The sequence below is a fragment of the Ornithodoros turicata genome, chromosome 2, assembly GCF_037126465.1.
Source record: "Ornithodoros turicata isolate Travis chromosome 2, ASM3712646v1, whole genome shotgun sequence".
NCBI classification, from domain to species: domain Eukaryota; kingdom Metazoa; phylum Arthropoda; class Arachnida; order Ixodida; family Argasidae; genus Ornithodoros; species Ornithodoros turicata.
Genome location: NC_088202.1, coordinates 76484870 through 76507358, shown reverse-complemented (window position 1 = coordinate 76507358; position 22489 = coordinate 76484870). Strand labels below are relative to the sequence as shown.

Sequence of the window (22489 nt, the reverse complement as noted above, 5' to 3'; positions counted from 1 at the left end):
TTCGCGATGGTTGCGATTTGTATGTCACGGATTGTTGTTCAAGCGAGCAAGATTAGTGACAGCCTTGCAAATGTGTGAGCCCTTGCACCCAAGGATTACAATGTCACAACAGTACAGCTTATGGTTCGTTTACGCCACGCCAGGTTCTGAAACATATCCAACTGAGCGGGAACTTGAACCGGCTCATCAGGAAGCTGTATTGGAACAATTTCCAGACATCAAGTGCGCCATCCGCAAGCTGGCGCAAAGTACAAATTACTTCTTGAAGTGTCAAATGAGCTTGATGAGCTTTGGACACTGTGTCATAGAAAGTTGAGCATGATGCATTAAGGTCCCTGTTACACAAGATTTATGAGCGGGAAAGGGGGGACACCCTATGCGGCAACTATATGTGATCCGATTTTCACATGAAGTATTTTAATGAAAATATTTCAAAAGACAGCTCAGACCTCATTGAAATTTGCTGCCAGACTGTACAACAGTGCACCTGTCACAGAAATGGCACAGTGAAAAGGCACTTAGAATTTCAAACATACAAGCTCATGTCATCTTGAGAAGCAGGGCTCGAAATGAGACTGAAATATTAGAAAGGCTAAAGAAACAGTCGCAACCTCTGCATGTTCGCTCAGTTCAGTATGGATGTAAAAAATAAAAAAACAGCACGACTGTGTTTTGAGAACGTACTAAGTGTGCCAGGTCACCGACAGCTTTCTTGTAATTCATTGTGCATCCAACGACACAACATTCAGCGCCGGCCCACAGTTTCCCCTTTTTCGTATTAGGCTCGTTACTCTTTGATTCGGCAGCAATCGGCCTTAGTGCAGCTTCAGCGTCCATCTTTTTATGGAAAGCGTTGGCGTTTCTGCTATGTGTGACAGGGTGCCAGCGATCCAGCCGCGAACGCTCAGGCCGCGCCGCTTTGAGAAACTCATGTGAGAACCGGCCTATACACACATAGGTGGCGCCAGGGCCGTCGTCTGCTAGCTTTCTATCGACAGTTGCAGCCTCCCTCCGCAAGGGGTACAGGCAACTTTAGCACCGGAGGCCTATACAGCCGCCTTTTACATTCACCCGGCAAAACTTGGAACACCGCATCTCATTGTCGCCATTTATTTGTTGTTGTTGTTGCTGCTGTTGTTGGGGCGAAGTGTAGCACGTAGTACATAGTAACACGTAGTGTAGCACGTATGAGTTCTTCTGGATTGCATTAGTCTCAGGTACTACTATAATATACCTTCGTGGAAGTTTCGCTAGTCCGCCGCATCCATTGTGTGGACGTCCACTCTTGTGCAAGACTTGAAATTATGCTACGGCAGACGACAGTTGCATTATGACGCTGTTTCTTTTATCGAGGTACACGTGTGGAGGTCGGAAAGAGAGATGCGCAGACCATAAGAGCCAGGGTCGAACTAAACGTTTATTCCACTGGGCGGCCCTAGGAAAACTATAGCGCGCTTAGCGTGCCGCGCGTAGGTGCGTAGCTGGCCGGCTTCATCGTTGTCGGCCGGCCGCAAAGCGGTGTCTGCTACAGGGCCCTCCCCCTAGACTCCGGAAGGAGCGATCGGACCAGGAGACCTTCTTGCGGGGAAGGGGATGGGTTGGGATGGCAAGCGGCGGCGGCGCAGAGAAGGGGACTGCAGAGCAGGTGGGAGAGACAGGTGGCTCGACGAAAGCGGGCTTGAGCCTGTCAATGCTCACGGTGTCAGACTTCCCGTTGACGTTTAAGGTGAAGTGTTTGCTGGAGCGGCTGATGACTAGGTGCGGTCCGGAGTATGGCGGCTGCAGGGCTTTACGCACGGCATCACGCCGCACAAAAACGTGCGTGGCGGTCGAGAGGGCTTGGGGCACGAAGCGTGTGCGGCCGGGGCAAGTACGCGGCGAAGCTGGTCGGACGTCCTCGAAAATCTGGCGCAGCTTGTCGACGTATGTAGGCGGGTCGGTGACAGAAGCTTGCGACGGGACGAAGAAATCAGCTGGCAGGAGTAAGGTGGTGCCGTAAACGAGTTCGGCCGGGCAGCAGCCGAGGTCTGGTTTCGTGGTGGCGCGAATGCCAAGCAGGACGATGGGAAGGATGGTAGGCCAGTTGACGGCGTTTTCGTGGGCCATAATGGCTGCCTTTAGTTGACGGTGAAAGCGCTCCACCAACCCGTTGGAAGATGGGTGATAAGATGTGGTTCTGATTCTGCTCGAACCGAGGAGCTGGAGGAAAGCCGAGAAGAGCTTGGCCTCGAACTGAGCGCCACGGTCAGTTGTTATAAGGGATGGCACGCCAAAACGGGCGATCCAAGTGGCCAGGAATGTTTCGGCCACAGTGGCAGCTGTTGCATCAGGCATCGGGGCCGCCTCTGGCCAGCGGGTAAACCTGTCGACGGCGGTCAGGAGGTAGCGTTGGCCAGAGGATGGTGGAAGCGGGCCCACGATGTCGACGTGCACATGATCGAACCGTGCGTCGGGGGGCATGAAACGGCCAAGGGGAGCAACAGTGTGCCGTCCGATCTTCGATTGTTGGCACGGGTTGCAGGCGGCCACCCACGAACGAATGTCGGCATTCATGCTTGGCCATACAAACCGTGCACTGACGAGTCGTTGGGTCGCCCGCACTCCGGGATGGGCGAGGTTGTGCAGCGAGTCGAAGATGGACCGACGGAGAGGTGTGGGCACGTATGGTCTGGGTGGAGAAGTGGAAGTGTCGCAGCAAAGGCGGGTTGGTGAACCTGGGAGCGTGACGTCCTCAAGCCGCAGCGAGGTGGGTGACGCGCGCAAGGCTTCCAGGTCACTGTCGGCAAGCTGGGCGTGAGCCAGGGCTTCGTGCGACAGCGGTTCAATGGTAGCAATGCGGCTGAGGGCGTCAGCGGGGACGTTCTGAGAGCCGGCGACGTGCTCAATGCAGGTGGTGAATTCAGCCAGGAAAGCTAGATGACGCGTCTCGCGAGGCGAGTAGCGGCTGCTGGCCGATCGGAAGGCGTACATAAGTGGCTTGTGGTCAGTCAAGATGGTGAAACTTCCGCCGTCCAAGAAGTGGCGGAAGTGTTTGACCGCAAGGTACGCTGCGAGAAGCTCCCTGCCAAAAGTGCTGTAGCGCTCTTCTGCTGGCTTCAGGGCTTTAGAAAAGAACGCAAGGGGACGCCAGTCGCCGTCGATGAACTGCTGAAGGACGGCGCCAACCGCGGATGCGGACGCGTCGACCATGAGAGTGGTAGGCGCTCCGGGGCTGGGGTGGACGAGTAGTGCAGCAGAAGACAGCAGGGTCTTGATTGTGTCGAAGGCAGCGGACGAATCTTCAGTCCACAGGAGGGCAGGAGATGTATCGGGGAGCTTGGAGTTCGCCGACCTGCGACGCTTGGGACGTGGGGGAGCGTCGTCTTGGCGTAAGAGTGCTTCAAGTGGGCGAAGAACGTGGGCGCAGTGAGGTATAAATCGCCTATAGAAATTCACCAGACCCAAGAAACGCCGAAGCTGCCGAATGGTCTTAGGCTTCGGGAAGTTGTTGATCGCTTCCACCTTGTCCGGAAGAGGGGTGATGCCGTCGGCGGAGACTCGGTGGCCCAGGAACTCCAAGGATGGAACTGCGAACTCGCACTTCGCTACATTGATGACGATGCCATGCTCTGCTAGGCGTGCAAATAGCAGGCGGAGGTGGTCCTGATGTTGAGCGAGGTCTTGGCTAGCGACGAGAATGTCATCAATGTAGGCGAAGACGAACGGAAGGCCCCGGGTAACCGAGTCGATAAACCACTGAAAAGTTTGGGCGGCGTTTCTAAGCCCGAAAGGCATTCGGATGAACTCGAAGAGGCCAAACGGTGTTGTAATGGCCGTCTTCGAGATGTCTTCCGGGGCGACAGGGATCTGATGATACGCCTTAGTCAGGTCTATCTTAGAGAAACACTTCGTGCCGTGAACATGCGCCGTGAAGTCTTGAAGGCGCGGCAAGGGGTATCTGTCGGGGACAGTGGCAAGGTTGAGAGCGCGGTAGTCCCCGCATGGCCTCCAGTCGCCCGTTTTCTTAGGGACCATATGAAGGGCAGAGGACCAGCTCGCGGATGACGGGCGAGCGATGCCTATGTCCAACATGTGTTGGAATTCGGCCCTAGCGATCTTCATCTTCTCTGGACCCAAAGGGCGCGGGCGACAGAAAGCTGGGGGTCATTTCGTCTCGATGTGGTGGACTACATCGTGTCTAACGGGCAGAGTCCAGTCCGGCGGCTGTGTGAGCGACGGGAACTGCCGAAGGAGGTCGTGGAAGGGTGGTGAAACGGTAGGGAGAGACGCTCCGATGAAAGGCTCCTTGGGTGGGGGAGCAGAGATCGCCCGGACAGATAGGTTGGTGCAGCCGTCGACGAGTAGACGTCTGGAGACGTCAATAGAAAGGCGAAAATGATGAAGAAAGTCCGCACCAATGATGGCTTGAGAAACGCCGGCGACCAGGAACAGCCAAGGAAAGTCCCGTCGTAAGCCGAGGCTTACAGTCAGTAGCTTCTCGTGGTACACCGGGATGGCGGTGTTGTTCACTGCCATAAGATGGAAAATTGGGGCGTGTCGACGGTCTTGAGTGGTCGCAGGTAAAACGCTGACGGCAGCTCCGGTATCCACCAAGAAACGGATCTTGGAGGAGCGGTCCACAGCGAAGAAAAGGCGACTCTCTGCTTGGATAGGGGAAACGGTGGTCGCCGTCAGCGATTCCCTTGATCGTTTCCCGACCATCCGCAAGGTCGTGTGCAGCGGGTGGCGGCGCTGCCAAAACGCTCGTGGTACCAGCAGCGAGGTGGAGTGGTGCCGCCGGTAGGGGAAGGGGTACGGCTATTGAACCTCCGAGGGGAGCGGTAACGGCGGGAACGACTTGAGGAACGTCGGCGTGGGCTTGGTCGTTGTAGGGCGGCCACTGATTCTGAGAGGCGCTGCATCTCTGCGCGCACAGATGCAAGCTCGACGCTGATGGCGTTGATGGCAGAGGGGGACGCTGAAGGGGATGGATGGCCAAGGGTCCCAGAAGGAGGCGCGTATGGTGGAGCCGTCTGATTGACTGCTCCGACCAATGCTCCCGGAACAGCGACTTCCAACACCTTGTCCGCGTGCTCCGCCAGCTGGAATAGGGGCAAGGTTTCAGCCGTCGCGAGAACCATCTGCACGGTGGTCGGCAGCCTCTGTAAAAACAGTTCTCGAAGGAATGCTTCGTCGATAGAATCGGCCCGGTCTGCTAGAAGGGCTTGCATCGCGCGGAGCAGCTGCGAAGGGCGCCGGTCGCCGAGCTCCTCGGCGCTTAAGAGCTGTTGTATCCGTTTGCGCTCTGACAGCATGGTGCGCTTAAGGATGGCGGCGCGCAGGTGATCGTATGGGGCCTGAGGCGGTTGGCTGGTGATGACATCGGCAACGTCCATGGCAATCTCTGGTGGCAACGCGGCGACGACGTGCCGGTACCTTGCCAGCTGCGATGTGACGCCAGCAAGGAGGAACTGCGCCTCGACTTGATGGAACCAGATGGCGGGGTTCCGCGACCAGAAGGGTGGTAGCCGGACGCTGACATGGGCGACTGTGGGTTGGGAAAGCGGCGGTGCGCACGAAGGTAAGTCCGGTTGGTCGGGCTGGTCGCCAGCGGGATTCATCGGCGTTGGTGTTCGTACTGGGTCACCAGATTTGTGGAGGTCGGAAAGAGAGATGCGCAGACCATAAGAGCCAGGGTCGAACTAAACGTTTATTCCACTGGGCGGCCCCAGGAAAACTATAGCGCGCTTAGCGTGCCGCGCGTAGGTGCGTAGCTGGCCGGCTTCATCGTTGTCGGCCGGCCGCCAAGCGGTGTCTGCTACACACGATATCCCTTCTTTAGCATTTGCATGCACTTCCAAAGCAAGACCTTCCATTTTCGTGCGTTCTTCACAATGTTCCCGGAGGCATTTGCAATACTGGCTGCTTTGAGAAACGTCTTCTCGTTGGCATCCAGGGCTTGGACGATCTTCACCAACAGTAAAGTGGTTCTGGAGGTGCTGGCCTCTTACTCCGCTGACGTCATCACTGACACCTACATCACAACCTTAATTTTACTCCGAACTTGTATCCCAAAGACACTGCTTGAGGTCCCAGTGGATTCCGAGCCATGTCAGACTTTCTGGCAATGATCGTGCTGACGTTCTGGTTAGGCGTTCCCACGACACTGAGCAGCCAACTGTCCTTCCCCTTACGCTCTCTATGTGCCAGTTCAAAAGCCGCCGCGTCATTGCCAACTGCACGCAACTCGCACCTTCCTGCGATCCATAGACCCGCTAATGGCCCATGTTGTGCATTGACCCATCCCGCGTAGCGAGGAGACGTTGCTTCATCGGCTTCGGCTGAATGGGGCACGGACTCCACTCCTGCTGTTTAAAGGCTCATTCACACATGCGTTCCTTGAGACGGCGCCGCGCCCCCTGTGACGCAAGGTGCTTCCAGACGGTTTTCGAAAACCGCTTCGTGCTGCATCTTCGCAGCGCTGTTCCACAAACGGTTTTTCATCCAGCCAATCGGAGTGCTGGAAGTGGCTTAATTTTGGAACCGGCGTGCCTCCCGATACCGGCCTGGGATCTTTTCTCATTTGTGTGTGAGTAAATTAATTGTTATCAATAGTTGTTTGTGGTCTGGGCTGTTAACGATGAGCTGGGAATTTTCCGCAAACTACAGAATCGAAGAAAATAAAAACGACATATGTGTGACCGTGTGTTGGTCGTCGGTAGGTAAACATGTGCCTCGCTTCTTCTGCCGTTCCTTCACTGCATCTGTGTTACATTGTGTCACGCCTTTGGTTCCAACTATTGATGATTCCAGCAGAAATGCTTCGCAGTAATGGTAAAATTGATAGCATGCTTCACAATGTAAATTTCGAGGAAGAGTGGCTGATTTCTACAGCTCCCGCCCAGACTAGGCTTAGTTCGGGAAGCTATATCTTTTGTAACTCAGCTACCGTCTTGGGCCAAGTTGTACGTCTGGGGGCCTTCCTGCCTGCCTATGGAAGGCAAGGGTGGGACCCTGGGTGTTATGGCAAGGCTGGCGAGCCTTCCAGCCCCAGAGCCCCAGCCCCCTCGTCCTGGCGGGACAGGAGTAGGTCACCTGTGGGCCGCCGAGCAACTGATAAAGCTCCTGTGGATTCTCACATGTCGGAAACAAGTGAGTGGTCGCAAACTACGGTGACGTACGACCCCGATTTGGGGCCCTGAAGATGACGACGCAGCGGACCGCTTCACATTGGTGACATATCCAAAGAACCCCCCAAAAGGCATTCCCGTGCTCTTCAAACCCTTCGATGTCATCCGTTCCTTCTGGAAGGTCAACCCCAATGTGGTGGCTCGGGACATCTGCGCTGCGGCTCAGGACTCAATTTCTCACCACCGCATTAGCAAGGATGGCAGCTTGTGCGTCTTCGTCAAATCTCAAGGAGCTGTTCCCAACCTCTTGGCGCTTGAGCTTGTGGCGGGTATGGCTGTTTCCGCTTCAATCCCGTCATCATACGTGAACAACATGGGAAAGATCAATGACGTACTACTTGACTATGACAACAATGATCTTGTTTCGTACCTGGCGCAAGAAGGCGTCATAGCGGCACGGACAGCTGCATCCCTCTCCGTAGTGTCACCCTCACGTTCAGGCCCACCCCGAAGCTCCCTGAGAAGGTTCTCTTGGGATTCTGCACACACGATGTTCACGAGTATGTGGAGGGTCCAACCCAATCTTATAACTGCCAGCGTCTCGGGCATCGCTTGCGCAACTGTCGTTGGCCCAAACGGTGCAAGATTTGCTCGGGACCGCACTCCATCAAGGAGTGCACTGCGCGTCGGCAACCAAGACGCTCCAACTGTGAAGGTCCGCATGTCAAGCGGTCGGCGATACAACGCTTCCACATGGAGGTACTCTCCAGCATCATGGGCTCTGTGGTCAGCAGTCCCGGCGACCCTCGTAATCGGCACGCCACCAACGCGGTGCCGCCCCCCCCCCCCCATTTTCACCGTAAACATTTTTTCTCTCCCCTTGAACGAACCGGAACTGAATCGAAGAAAATATGATGCGGTAACTGGTTCGCCAGAAGGTAAAAACGCCTATACATTCCCTCTGGAATGCCGCGCACCAGCTCCCTGCATCTCTCGGAATCTTGCCGAATTCATAGAACGGACAAATTGATGAACCAAGAAGTGGTGAGTGCATGCACCCCATAGAGCCTCACCAGTAGTATATGATCAGCTCAGCTGGTCCACAACTCCAGGAGTGTCCTGGACGCCATTAATGAGCAATTAGAGCAATCTGGGACCCCCCACAGTAATTAGGATCATTCAGTGAGTCATTACACTAAATGGGATGCATCTAATGGCAATGGACAATGTCCACCTGAAATAATAGTGTCGTGGTATGACGTCATCATGCAGCTGCGTGGCTCGAGGACGCGTACGCTCTAGACAGAGGACCTGTTATTTATTAAATCACTATCCCAAGATTATTTCCTTTATTCTACTATAATGATTGCATATAGAACTGTTGCAGAAAAACACCATACATGAGAGGAGATTGTAGGAATTAAGCATTTCATTCCCAAAGTCTTACTGCACAGTAAAAAACAAAATAATGGTTCGGCAAGACATGTCCATCCCATCCGAGAGCCAGGCAGCTAACTGAATAATGACGCTTTGTTCATCCAGAAGAAAGGCACACACCTGTCCCCCTCGCTGTTACTCTCTGAACTGAATGAATCGCAAAATTATTAAGAATCGTTCTAGCTCAACTCCCATTCAATGCAGCACTATCGACATCGTCAAGAATGTTTCTTTTCAAAAAAAAAATACATGTAGAAGGAAAGCACGTCAGAACAGGTCTGGGCATGTCAGCGCATGTTTGTCAGACAACAAGGGGGAAAAAAATGAAAAGAAACACTTGAACAAAGCAGAAAACCAACATCAAACTATTTCTAAGCACACGCACTCCTCTTATTCAAAAACAGTACTCATCATAGATCCGTCCAGGACATTACACACCATTTTTCTATTGCTACACTTTTTTCCAGTAACAGTCAATGCATTGCTACAGACTGCGTGACGTCTTCACATCCTGTCTGAAGAAGACAGTGACAAAGACAAAGACTCCTATTATTTATGGAATCGCAAGAGTATTTCCTTTGTCCTACTCTTAATGATATTCATTCTTACATTAAAATTCAACAAAAAAGCACCGTGCATATTAACGATTTTCGCCCCAAAAGCTCATCATGGTCATTAGAATCACATCACCGTAAACTACCACTGCTCTTTTAAAATCATGAGTGAGTCCACTCAACGTCAGCACCAGGCTTATGTAATACATGAGCCTTTCTATGCTCATACATTCGTTGTCTGAGGCTACATCTGCGAGCAAAAGGGCGCGAAAGCCGGTGGGCAAAGTTCCATTCGCGCACGACAAAGCACAAGACAGAACGCCTTTACGGGAACATGATTGCATTCCTATACTATATTAATGATTATATTGCATTGCAGTTTAGAAAAACTACTACAAAACTATAATTTTAGGAGGCTATTAAAATTCTACTTTCTATGGAAACTATAAGTGTCCTGTTACTTGAATCGCTATTAATCAAGCACTCCAAATTTTTCTCTCTTCCCATGACAGCAAAATTAAGCACTGCTTACTTCATCAAGATATCAAACACCCTACAAAATCAAACAAACAACCCCACTTCCAATGATAGAACACTATTCAGCTTTTACCAGGAGGCTTTCTTCTGCGTAAAAGTAGAGAAAATAAGAAAAGAGCAGCGAAAATTACACGCACTTTTGCTCGCACAGCTATAAGAGAGAAAAAAAAAAAATAACGAGGCACACGCTGTGACAAAGACACCCATTTCTGCTATCAGATAACTATTGCATAATGCTAAATACCCATTTGCATTGTCCCTGCGTGAAGAAAGCACAGGAAACGGACACACAATTTATCTTAACCGAGCAGGGAAAGTTACTTCTACTCGGACAGCTTAATACCATAAAGTCTGAATTTTTGCAAAAAAAACAAAGCTTGAACAGCGTTACAAACGTGACAGATACATACTAACAAACAAACAACAACAGGATCCGCATGCAGAACTCCTAAAATATCCCGCCCAAAACAAGGACTTCACCAGGGTCGCGTGGTAATTCCATTAATAACGTTCGTCCAATCCAACAGATTACAATGAAAACGCGATAACAATTATTTTTTAAACCACTATGAGCATAGAGCATAAGGCTAATGTATTACATAAGCCTGGTGATGATGTTGAGTAAGCTCACTTACTATTTTAAAAGAGCAGTGGTAGTTTACTGGTGATGTGATTCTAATGACCATGATGAGCCTTTAGGGTGAAAATCGTTAATATGCACGGTGCTTTTTGTTGAATTTTAATGAGTAGGACAAAGGAAATACTCTTCCGATTCAATAAATAATAGGAGTCTTTGTCTTTGCCTCTTGTCTTTGCCACTTCTTCAGACAGGATGTGATGACGTCACGCAGTCTGTAGCAATGCATTGACCGTTACTGGAAAAAAGTGTAGAATACAAAAATGGTGTGTATTGTCCTGGACGGATTTATGATGAGCACTGTGTTTGAATAAGAGGAGTGCGTGTGCTTAGAAATAGTTTGATGTTGGTTTTCTGCTTTGTTCAAGTGTTTCTTTTCATTTTTTCCCCCTTGTTGTCTGACACACATGTGCTGATATGCCCAGACCTGTTCTGACATGCTTTCCTTCTACATATATTTTTTTTTCTTTTTGAAAAGAAACATTCTTGACGATGTCGATAGTGCTGCCATGAATGGGAGTAGAGCTAGAACGATTCTTAACAATTTTGAGATTCATTTAGTTCAGAGAGTAATCGCAAGGGGGACAAGTGTGTGACTTTATTCGGGAGGAACAAAGCGTCATTATTCAGTTAGCTGCCTTGCTCTCGGATGGGATGGACATGTCTTGCTGAACAATTATTTTGTTTTTTCCTGTACAGTAAGACTTTGGGAATGAAATGCTTAATTCCTACAATCTCCTCTCATGTATGGTGTTCTTCTGCAATAGTTCCCTATGCAATCATTATAGTAGAATAAAAGAAATAATCTTGGGATAGTGATTTAATAAATAACTATTGTTTGCACTATTGTTTGAGGTGGACATTGCCCAGAGGAGCATTAGTGGAAAAAAACAGTGTAGCCCTGAGACAATAGGATGACGTCACGACCAATGAGAACGGCCTGCAGGGGGTGCAATGATTCATTTCTCTTGTAGAGGAGGTGGTGTTCCCCTACATGAGTCCTGACCGGCGATGATGGAATGTCCCAGCGGGCAGATGGACGTGGCCTCACACTAGGACGGTGCCGGTAGAACTGCCGTGCCAGCGCCGTAGCGCGTGGCAGCAGAAGCGCGTCGTCGTCGTCTTCCACGGGCCGCCACATCACTCCCCCCCTCAGACGCGGAGCGGTGCATGCGGTTGAGGTCCGCGTCGATACCATGAAGAGGAGAATGAGGACGACTCGTGGATGGTGGACGATTGGAGATACGGCTTGCGATTGTGGCTGTTGATGCAGCAGCGGGATGGCGGGAACAAGGGCGCTGCGGTCCGGGTGGGTTCCAGAGATGAGTTGTGAGTGCTGAGTGGTTGGGTGCTTGAGTACGTTGTGTGGCATTGAGTTGCTGCGTTGCTTGCTGCTGAGGGAGTGCGTTGACTGATCGTTGTTGGGAGCTGTTTGCTGCTGATTGTGTTGAGGTGCTGAGTGGGCGACAGTACCGCGACCGGTACGACAGCGTGAAGGCCGGTTGCCGCCAGAGAAGTGCCGGGGAGGACCATCGCGAAGCAGGTGGAGGCCGTAGACTGAGCTTGCTGTGGTCTCCCTGCGGGTCCCCGGTGGAACAGTGGTCCCGGTGCGCCTTGCCTGCTAGAGGGTGGTTCGCTGCTGGTTTGCCGAAAAATTTAGGATGTTGCATGGCCGAATTACGCCGAACATGGTGTTCATTGTTCGGGTCACCAAATGTAGAGGAGGTGGTGTTCCCCTACATGAGTCCTGACCGGCGATGATGGAATGTCCCAGCGGGCAGATGGACGTGGCCTCACACTAGGACAGTGCCGGTAGAACTGCCGTGCCAGCGCCGTAGCGCGTGGCAGCAGAAGCGCGTCGTCTTCGTCTTCCATGGGCCGCCACACTCTCTTGACACTGGCGGGTGTGGACATGTTAATTCTGCTCCTAGCAATTGAGTTGGCCGTTGGTGGAAGAGCGTAGCTTAGGTCGGGTACTGTCTGCCTCTGATGGGGTGTGGATGTGTGGTCCGTCACTGGTGATCGACGATCCAGGTGGATTTTGTGATGAGCGGATTTACAATGAGGGAATGTAGCATACGTGTCCGATGATGTTGAGTGTCTTTTCACTCTGTTCAAGTGTCTCTGTGTTTATATTCCTCTGTTGCCCAGCAGTCGTGCGATTTGTCCTGACATGTCCAAATTAAGCCACTTCCAGCACTCCGATTGGCTGGATGAAAAACCGTTTGTGGAACAGCGCTGTGAAGATGCAGCACGGAGCGTTTTTCGAAAACCGTCTGGAAACACCTTGCGTCACAGGGGGCGCGGCGCCTCCTCAAGGAACGCATGTGTGAATAAGCCTTTAAACAGCAGGAGTAGAGTCCGTGCCACATTCAACCGAAGTCGATGAGGGAACGTCTCCTCGCTACGCGGGATCCGTCCATGCACAACATGGGCCATTAGCGGGGTGAATGGATCGCAGGAAGGTGCGGGTAGCTTATTGCTGAAAGAGTTGCGTGCAGTTGGCAATGACACGGCGGATTTTGAACTGGCACATAGAGAGCGTAAGGGGAAGGACAGTTGGGAGTCGGCGTGTCGTGGGAACGCCGAACCAGAACGTCAGCACCATCATTGCCAGAAAGTCTGACATGGCTCGGAATCCACTGGGACCTCAAGCAGTGTCCCTGGGATACAAGTTCGGAGTAAAATTAAGGTTGTGATGTAGGTGTCAGTGATGACGTCAGCGGAGTAAGAGGCCAGCACCTCCAGAACCACTTTACTGTTGGTGAAGATCGTCCAAGCCCTGGATGCCAACGAGAAGACGTTTCTCAAAGCAGCCAGTATTGCAAATGCCTCCGGGGACATTATGAAGAACGCACGAAAATGGAAGGTCTTGCTTTGGAAGTGTATGCAAATGCTAAAGAAGGGATATCGCGTACCTCGATAAAAAAGAAACAGCGTCATAATGCAACTATCATCTGCCGTAGCATAATTTCAAGTCTTGCACAAGAGTGGACGTCCACACGATGGATGCGGCGGACTAGCAAAACTTCCACGAAGGTATATTATAGTAGTACCTAAGGCTAATGAAATCCAGAAGAACTCATGCGTGCTAGACTACGTGCTACTACATACTACGTGCTACACTTCGCCCCAACAACAGCAACAACAACAAATAAATGGCAACAATGAGATGCGGTGCTCCAAGTTTCACTGGGTGAATGTAAAAGGCGGCTGTATAGGCCTCCGGCGCTAAAGTTTCCTGTCCCCATTGTGGAGGGAGGCTGCAACTCTCGGAACAACGCTAGCAGACGACGGCCCTGGCGCCGCCTATGTGTCAATAGGCCGGTTCTGACATGAGTTTCTCAAAGCGGCGCGGCCTGAGCGTTCGCGGCTGGATCCCTGGCACTCTGTCACACATAGCAGAAACGCCAACGATTTCCATTCCAAGATGGACGCCGAAGCTGCACTAACGCCGATTGCTGCCGTATCAAAGAGTAATGAGCCTAATACGAAAAGGGGGAACCGGTGGGTCAGCGCTGGATGCTGTGTGGTTGAATGAATTACAAGAAACCTGTCGGTGACCTGGCACACTTAGTACGTTCTCAAAACACAGTCGTGCTGTTTTTTATATTTTACATCCATACTGAACTGAGCGAACATGCAGAGGTTGCGACTTTTTCTTTAGCCTTTCTAATATGTCAGTCTCATTTCGAGCCCTGCTTCTCAAGATGACATGAGCTTGTGCGCTTGAAATTCTAAGTGCCTTTTCACTGTGCTATTTCTGTGACAGGTACACTGATGTACAGTCTGGCAGCAAATTTCAATGAGGTCTGAGCTGTCTTTTGCAATATTTTCACTAAAATAGTTCATGTGAAAATCGGAGCACATTTAGTTGTCGCATATGGTGTCCCGCTTTCCCGCTCATAGATCTTGTGTAACAGGGACCTTAATGCATCTTGCTCAACTTTCTGTGACACATTGTCTAAAGCTCATCAAGGACATTTGATACTTCAAGAAGTACTTTGTACTTTGCGTCAGCTTGCAAAAGGTCGCGGATGGCGCACTTGATATCTGGAAATTGTTCCAATACAGCTTCCTGATGAGCCGGTTCAAGTTCCCGCTCAGTTGGATATGTTTCAGAACCTGGCGTGGCGTAAACAAACCGTAAGCTGTACTGTTGTGACATTGTAATCCTCGGGTGCAAGGGCTCACACATTTGCAAGGCTGTCACTAACCTTGCTCGCTTGAACAATAATCCGTGACATACAAATCGCAACCATCGCGAACGACATGTGCTGGTCGAGTCACCTGGAAAAAGCTCGTCGATCGTCGCAGATTTTCGCAGATTTTGCAGATCGTCGCAGATGTCGTAAACTGGTGCAGGCGGGACTGTCACCTGTATTCATGTGCAAAACCACCGCCGCTACGTGCTTGCAACGCCCATCGAGTCCGGCTTTACAGGTACATATTGCTTGCTTGATTTGCCGGGAGCCTGAAAGCTGTGATGCCATTCACGACGTTCGCGACAAACGATCCCTGACAGATGGCAACAAAAGGTGTCCTATCAAAACATTTTCGTTCAATGTTACCCCTATTTGGATGTCGTATGAGAAGTTTAGTTTCATTTCCACCGTGCATTTTGCCACGATGCCCGAACTGCTGCCCCACAACGGCTCCTCGACGGCATACACATGACGTGCATCATCCAAGGCACTTCCTCTGTTGATGGTACTTGTTCTAAAGAAACCTTCGCTGTTTATTTCTTTGAAGCCCGCGCGTAACACGATGACATCCATACTTCCCGGGCAAAACGTACTTGGCGCGTCTGCTAGGATTCTATCGAGAGTTGCTGCGACATCCCGCTAGGGGACGAAAGCGGTGGCGCCGCCTGGTTAGCTTCGGAGGCCTATAGGGGAAGATGAGACAGAAATTTGCAAATGAATACATGCTTTTTTTTTCGTATTTTTCAAAGGAAAAAAAATCTAGCCATAGGCACATTCCGAGAGGTCTACAGCTTCTGATCTGTATATCAGAACGGATGTAGCCAGTTCTCAAATAAACACAGAATAAAAACAACCCCCGGGGCTAGACGAGACATCGGTTGGAGCAAGATGAATCACGCCGTGATAATGAACTATAAAATCAGTTCTTCGAATCCAAGCAGCTTCACAGCCCCCTTGAGCACACCGCCCACATGATGTGCAATAAAACCACACAGAAGCCGGTGCTATTTTGCTCCACCGTCCTTTGCAAGCAAGGCACCGCCAGTCTGATGTGTCGCTGGTCGTTCGCTTTTGAGGTCGCCTTCTGCTTTGCTGAAAATATCCCAGGAAACAGGAAAATTTGCTGAGAAATACCAGGCAATATGCAAAAAAGAAATATCACAAGAACAAGCATAAAGCTACCTAATAGTTGACTTATCAGTTTCTAAATTACATTAAATTTAAAGAGAGGGCGCTAAGAGCACGCGCATGCGTAGCGGCGCGGCGCCCCCATCAGTTGCTCACTGGCTGTCGCGGAGAGCAGACGTGCGCTCGGTTGGTCCGCAGTCCCCGTACTCGCTCAGTTTCTGCCTGGCTGCCGGATGGAGCAGTCACATCGGTCTGCGCTCCTGTTGTGGTGAGCTGATGTGTTGTGCAACTAATACTTTCGTCAACTATGTCCCCGCTTTGTTTGCGATTTTCATGCCCGTGCACGTCGGGTGCTGGTTGCTGTTGTCCGGGCATCCCCGCCACTTTCTATCTTCTTCTGCCTTGGGAACAGGAGTAGTGCTTAATAATTCTTAACAATTTTGTCATGAAACTAGTTGAGAAAGTAACCGCTAGGGGGTGCAGCTGCCGGACTTTATACAGGAGAAAAAACCATTACGAGTCAGTTCTCTGCCTGGCTGTCGGATGGAGCAGTCGCATTGTTCTGTGCTCCCCGTGACTGCTGTTCTGGTGGACTGCTTTGCTTCTGTGTCTGATTTTTTGTTGTTAGCTATTGATGGTTAACATATTTACTCTTGCTTTCACAGCCTTCGTATTATGAGTGTTTTCCTCCTTGCATGTCCACAGCTGTCCTAACCTGCCCCGACATGCCATGATGACGTCACAACTGACGTCACAGGATGTTCGGAACTGGTGGCCACAGTTGTGATGCTTTGCAGCCTGCCTCTGTGCTCCGTTACCCAGCGATGGTCAGCGACCGTTCCGGACCGCTTTCTTCAAGATGGCGTCCTTGATCTTCAACTAAAGTCCTTCTCTCCAATCTATTTCTATCTCTCTATTTTATTTTCTACCTATTTTTTAATTTTGATCAGCTGAACTAGCCCACAACTCACACTGTGGTCTGGGCACGTCTTAGATGCCCCCCATTTAGTGTAATGACTCACTGAATGATCCTAATTACTGTTTGGGGTCCCAAATTGCTCTAATTGCTCATTAATTGCGTCCAGCCACTGTGTGAGTTGTGGGCCAGTTGAGCTGATTATATACTACTCTCACCTCCAAAAGGTTCACGACATCCCTGTACATTTTGTGATTCGAGGTGTAAAAAAAAAGAAGGAAAAGAAGAAAAAGATATGCTACACGACAGCTACACTTTGCATTGTCCTCGGCTGCTTCCTTTCATTCAGCGTCGCAGTGTGAAGGCGACGTAAATTTTAAAAGTTCAGAGTGACATCCACAAGCAACGCAGACCTCTAGCGTCCACGGGAAAGAGGTGTGTGGTCCAGAGCATGGAGGAAGGAAACACAGGAGCGGCCTCTCGCCTTCTTTTCAACGGGGAGCAACGTGCCGGCCTGCGCATGGGACTCTGGGACACTCCTACTATCGACCACGTGAGACTTTTTCTCTTTTTCTTTAGAAATTAGCGATAGCCTTTTGCAATGGAGTTCAATGGTATGTTGTACGCCATTTCCCAGCACTTTTTGATACAGTAAATGATGATCTGCTGTGAACTGCATCGTTCTTTGTACCTATGAAGTTTTTTTAATTCCGTGTTAGCGCCGCGAAGCAACTACCTATGAAGTGTAGAGAAGAGGGAGTAAGAAGAAGGAAGGAGGAGCAAGCCATCGCCGGAACCTGATATTATGTCTCACATGTGGAAGACTGATTAGCACAGCAAACGTAAACCGGTTCGAACAGATTAATATCGATTCAAACCGTTATTTTGGTTGCGCTGAACCAGAACCCGAACCAATAACCTTGAACCGAAATTTGAACCGAACCCCAAAAATATAACGGTTTCGAGCCCTGTGTGTGACAGGATCCTCTCGGCTGCGCCGCGAAACTCTGAGGCGGCGCTGTTTCTTGAAACGCATGTGGGAATGAGCCAGTGAGACTTCAGATGGATCAATTGCCTTCTCCTCTATGCCCCACGTGTCACGTAGAAGTAGATGTGCAACACATCCTCCTCGCCTGTCAGCGGTACGAAGGCCACCGGTCCAGTCTCCGGCGCTCATCTGGGTCACCCACACTTCAAAAAAAAAAAAAAAAAAAAGAAAGAGGGGGGGTTGAATAATATACCTTTTAGGGTGGTAATAGATTGGCCTCTCACGAATGTTAGTCCACGATATGTGTGAAGTTTAATCTCTTTGGCAGGGTGGTACTGTTCAACCCTGGACGTAGGTCCTAACTTTACCGCCCAGATGTCAAATTTATACCCTTCAAGTGTACAGCTCTGGTCAACCTTAATAATAACACTGGACCAAATGTGGTCTCGTTCCCGAGCGCGATTACAGCAACCCTTGGGGCCAAAAGGAAATCTTAACTGAACGAAAGTATTGTGTTAGTTTAACGCACTAATTTTGTTCACTTAACATTCACACAGTTCCCAAGGGCTGTGCTTATGGCGCTGGGAAATGAGACCGATTTTTTTCCAGTGTTATTATAAAGGTTGACAGAAGCTGTACAAATGAATTGCCCGATGGCCTAGAGCGTTTGAGCTGTGAACAGTATGACTTCCTCGAAATATGCTAATAGTGTATGAATGTTTTGTTGCTCTTGTCTTGCAGATTTTTTACGTGTTTGGCGTGAAACAAACATGCATACGTAATTCGTGATTCTCTTTTCTTTATTTTTTATTTTTTTTTGTGTTGCGAATATTGATTTATATAGCAGTTGTGACTCAATGAAATTGTTATTTACAGGTTATTACGGATCATGAAACGAGCAATCAAGAAGTTATCTTTATCGACCTATGACCAATGGAAAGACGCAAACAAAAGTTAACCGCGCTTACAAACATAGCAACACAGGTGTTAGGCAGAAAGGTCGTGCAGATTACCGCCATATCGGAGCAATTTGTCGGGGAGCAGATACTATTACATAGGCTGCGATTTCGCAAATTATGTGGTCCTCTTCGTCTGACAAGAGACTCTGCGGCTGGGAGATTTCCTCATTGCAGTAACCGAAAATCTGCCACCACAAGTAACAACATTTCGGATTAAAATACAACCGTGTTGCTGACTGCGATTTCTATGTAAATTACTTCTCAAATACGATGATACCGTTTGTTCGAGAAATTATCGTTGTGTCGTGTAATAACCTTGTGTACCCTGGATGGTAAACTGGCTCAGTTACCACCTTGCGTATGTTGTCTACCGAAAGATGGCGCCGCAACCGAGGAGGTAAACAGCAGTGATGGCCACTATCTACTTCTACGGTAGTTTAACTATAACTACTAACTACTTTGCGATGGAGTAGTGTAACTAGTAGTTCAACCACTTTTCAGGGAGTAGTTAAAATTACTTCTTTAACTACTGCAATGTATTATAACTACATCTATAACTACTTAACGTTGTCCATCAACACCAATCCCTTGTAGTGTTGTTGGACACCTAAATATGAATCACAAGCAGTAATAATGATATTTAAAATATACTCTTGTGCCTACGTCGCTTAATTCACATACTGTCGTAAAATCCACTGCCTGTCCCTTGTATGTTATGCGCTGACAAAAGAACTTGTTGCGGAAATATTTTCTATGGAGTGAAAGCTTGTGGCAAAATCGGAAGTAGTTGACGTCTGCAGCAACCTAACTACTGTAGTTAACTACTCCAAATAGTAGTTTAACTAGTAGTTGCCACTACATTTCTGCAAGTAGTTGATAACTAGTTTTTAACTGCAATCAGGTAGTTTAACTAGTAGTTTAACTACATGTAGTTAACTACTGGCCATCACTGGTAAACGCCCCGTTATTCCCTCCGCAAGGGGGCGCTGCAGCCGGGGCGGCAAGAGTGCCGGTTACCACCTTTTCAAACATCCCCCCCCCCCCTCCTAAGAGTGCAGAGCTTTCCCTCACAGTGCTTGGGGCTACTGAGCACGCTGAGGTCACTACTGCGCGCTACTACACCTCCTTCGGGAAGCTGGACTCTTCAGCACTCTCTGCCACCTCCTTGATGCCTTCCTGCACAGCGACTACTGTCTTCGTGTACGGTTAACCTTTCTCTTTCTTTTTTTTTTCAACCATTAAATATATCCCCCCCCCCCCCCCACTCGACAACCTGCCCCTCGTTTATAGTAACTTTCCAAGCAAAGAGAGGCGAGACGATTGAGAAATCGAATGCTGCTGTTTCGTAATTACTTATGGTGGTTAGAATTACCACTCAGAGCATTTAGATAAAATATGTATTCAAATGCAATCATGCTCCGCGTGTGAGTAATAGAGCCCTGCACGGGCCGACTTTTCCGGGCGCGTCCCGGGCCTGGACCTTCATATTTTTATACGGCCCGACCCGGCCCGGCCCGGTGACCCAGTGACTAGAGCCCGGCTCGGCCCGGAATCTAAGCAAATAGAGCCCGGCCCGGCCCGGCCCGGCCCGGCCCGGTCACCCGGCGAGTAGATCCCGGCATAGTATTTCCATTGCGATTATCAAACAGATTTATCAGTAAATTTATAAGGAGAGAAGACAAACATACAAGTGATGACGGTTTAACACCATAACCGCACCAGACCAAATTAAATCCAGAACGTACGCGGGCATGGGCGTTATCGTTACACTGTCAAGATTTTGCGGCCCGGCTCGGCTCGGCTAATAACAAGCCCGGCTCGGCCCGCGGGCCGGGCCGGGGCCCGGGCCCGTGCAGGGCTCTAGTGAGTAACGCAGTAACCGGGAAGAATCGTTATCGGCACTGCGTTGCCAGGAACCAACTTGTTACCTTTTCTTTTATCCGGTTAGCTAGAAACGTGCCAAGGGCCTCAGCTCTTCTCATTTCCTTGGGTTTGCATTGTCCAGATGTAATGTCATTTCTCGTGAAGGCTCACCTTACTGCTCACGTTTTCGACCCTTTTGTAACCTGGGGGCTTAATCGCTTCATCGTCGTTACTGTCGTTACAAGCTAACGAGTGGCGGGAAATTCAAAAAGGTGGGCACGTGACACATTGCGCGTGACGTATACCACGGCCTTCACGTATCGTGCGAAGAGCGCCGTTCACGTGTTTTATCACGTGCCCACCTTTCTAAATTTCCCGCCCGCCTTTTTGAATTTCCTGCCACTCGTTAGCTTGTAACGACCGTAACGACGATGAAGCGATTAAGCCCCCTGAGGAGATACAGCGAAAATTTCCGCGGATCACCAGTCGGAATGGCTCCAGAGAAGCGTTTTCTATATACTGCACACAAGAGCAAATCGATGTGCGACTCTGAGGACACAAGCCATCAGAAAATATTTCCAGCCTGCGGGCTTGGGTCAAAGAAGCGCTGGGCGTTGACGTCGGCAAGTCTACCGTTTGCAACGTTCTGCGGGTGAAGGAAAAGTGGCACTGAAAAGATGGTTAAAGAACAAGCGGGCTGGTGACTCATGAAGAAAAAGCCCGAGGAACAAGGAGAAAAACGCACACGAAAAAGAAGGCGCTAAGAAAGTTTGTTTTCTGTTCGTGTTTTTGTGTGTTCCGGACTCAGAGCAGTTTTTTTCCATCATGTACAAGCTAGGATTAGTACACTAAGAAATTTTCTGTATGCAAAGGAAAAGAAAAACGAACAAAAACGTGTAATCACGCTACACGCATTGGAGGATGACTCTCAATATGCTTCAACATAAATCATTCGGTTTTCTAGGAAATGGCTTGTCTTTCTCTCTGGAAGTAACAGACATGTGCAGAGGCGTCGGAGGTCCTTCATGGCAGGAGGGGGGGGGGGGGCGAGCCCTAACCTAACCTAGAGGAGAGCACAACGGGGCATGTAGTTCTACATAGATTGAAAAGTGTGGCAAATACAAAAATGGGAGCCATTAAGGCGCTCATCCTGTCGTCGGTACGATTATTTAACTTATCTACATCAATAGTTGGAATAAACAAGGCAATAATGTTTATATCCATAAGATTCAGTAATGAAATTCGAAATTGCACACCAATTAAGTGCCGTTCTTGTTATGATTTCGTTGTGATCGCCGTGTTCTTTGTTTCCTATCTCTATGGTTCACTAAGCATAACACCGATGACAAAACTTTTATTTTCGGTTAGACATCGATAACGCAGCATTAGTTGAAATTGATTTTCGAGAAACTTATCTGAGGATGTGCGTCTGCAGCGTAAAATTAGAGTTGTCTGTGAAATTTTTTTGTCACGAAATTCCGCTTCATCGCGTTTGTTTTCGTCGCCGTTCACCGTGTTTGCTTTTGAGTGGCAGTAAGATGACATGGCGACCTTTGTGGTAAAAAGCAAACCAATCAGAGTCGCGGAACTGTAATTTACATGCCGAGCCTCTTTTTGGGACTCCTCCAAATGGACAGACCGGCTCTGTCGTGGAGCATAGGGTTTCCACCTGTCCGGATTTCACCCGAACATCTCGGAAATTCAAGACTTGCGTTCGGTGTCGTGGCAGCACACGACATCGGGCCGATATCGGCAGCAAGTTGGGCATGTCGGCCCAACATATCCCCGATACTGCCAACTTGTGACCGATGTACGACATAAGTTGGCAATGTCGGCTCGATGTTGATGGGAAAAACGCGACATCTAGCCGACACTGCCAACTTGCGACCGATATCACGCTGAAGTTGGCAATGTCGGCTCGGTGTTGACCGAAGCAAGTGACATGTAGCCGACAATGCCAACTTCCGACCGATATCACTTTGAAGTTGGCAATGTCGGCTTGATGTGGACCGACACCAGCGAGAAGACGCTGACAATGTCAACTTGCGATTGACATCCCACAGAGATTGGCAATGTCGTCTTGATGATCATAGAAACCAGAGACATGACGCCGACATTGCCAACTTGCGACCAACATCCCACTGAAGTTGGCAATG

The 22489-nt window shown here is 49.7% G+C and overlaps 1 protein-coding gene across 1 annotated transcript; it reads right to left on the bottom strand.

Moving 5' to 3' along the window:
• Positions 1-4670: 4670 nt before the first annotated feature.
• LOC135384793 (uncharacterized) lies at positions 4671-5600 on the bottom strand. Its single transcript, XM_064613979.1, has one exon. The coding sequence runs from the start codon at positions 5598-5600 to the stop codon at positions 4671-4673; it is 930 nt and encodes a 309-aa protein (XP_064470049.1).
• Positions 5601-22489: the final 16889 nt, after the last annotated feature.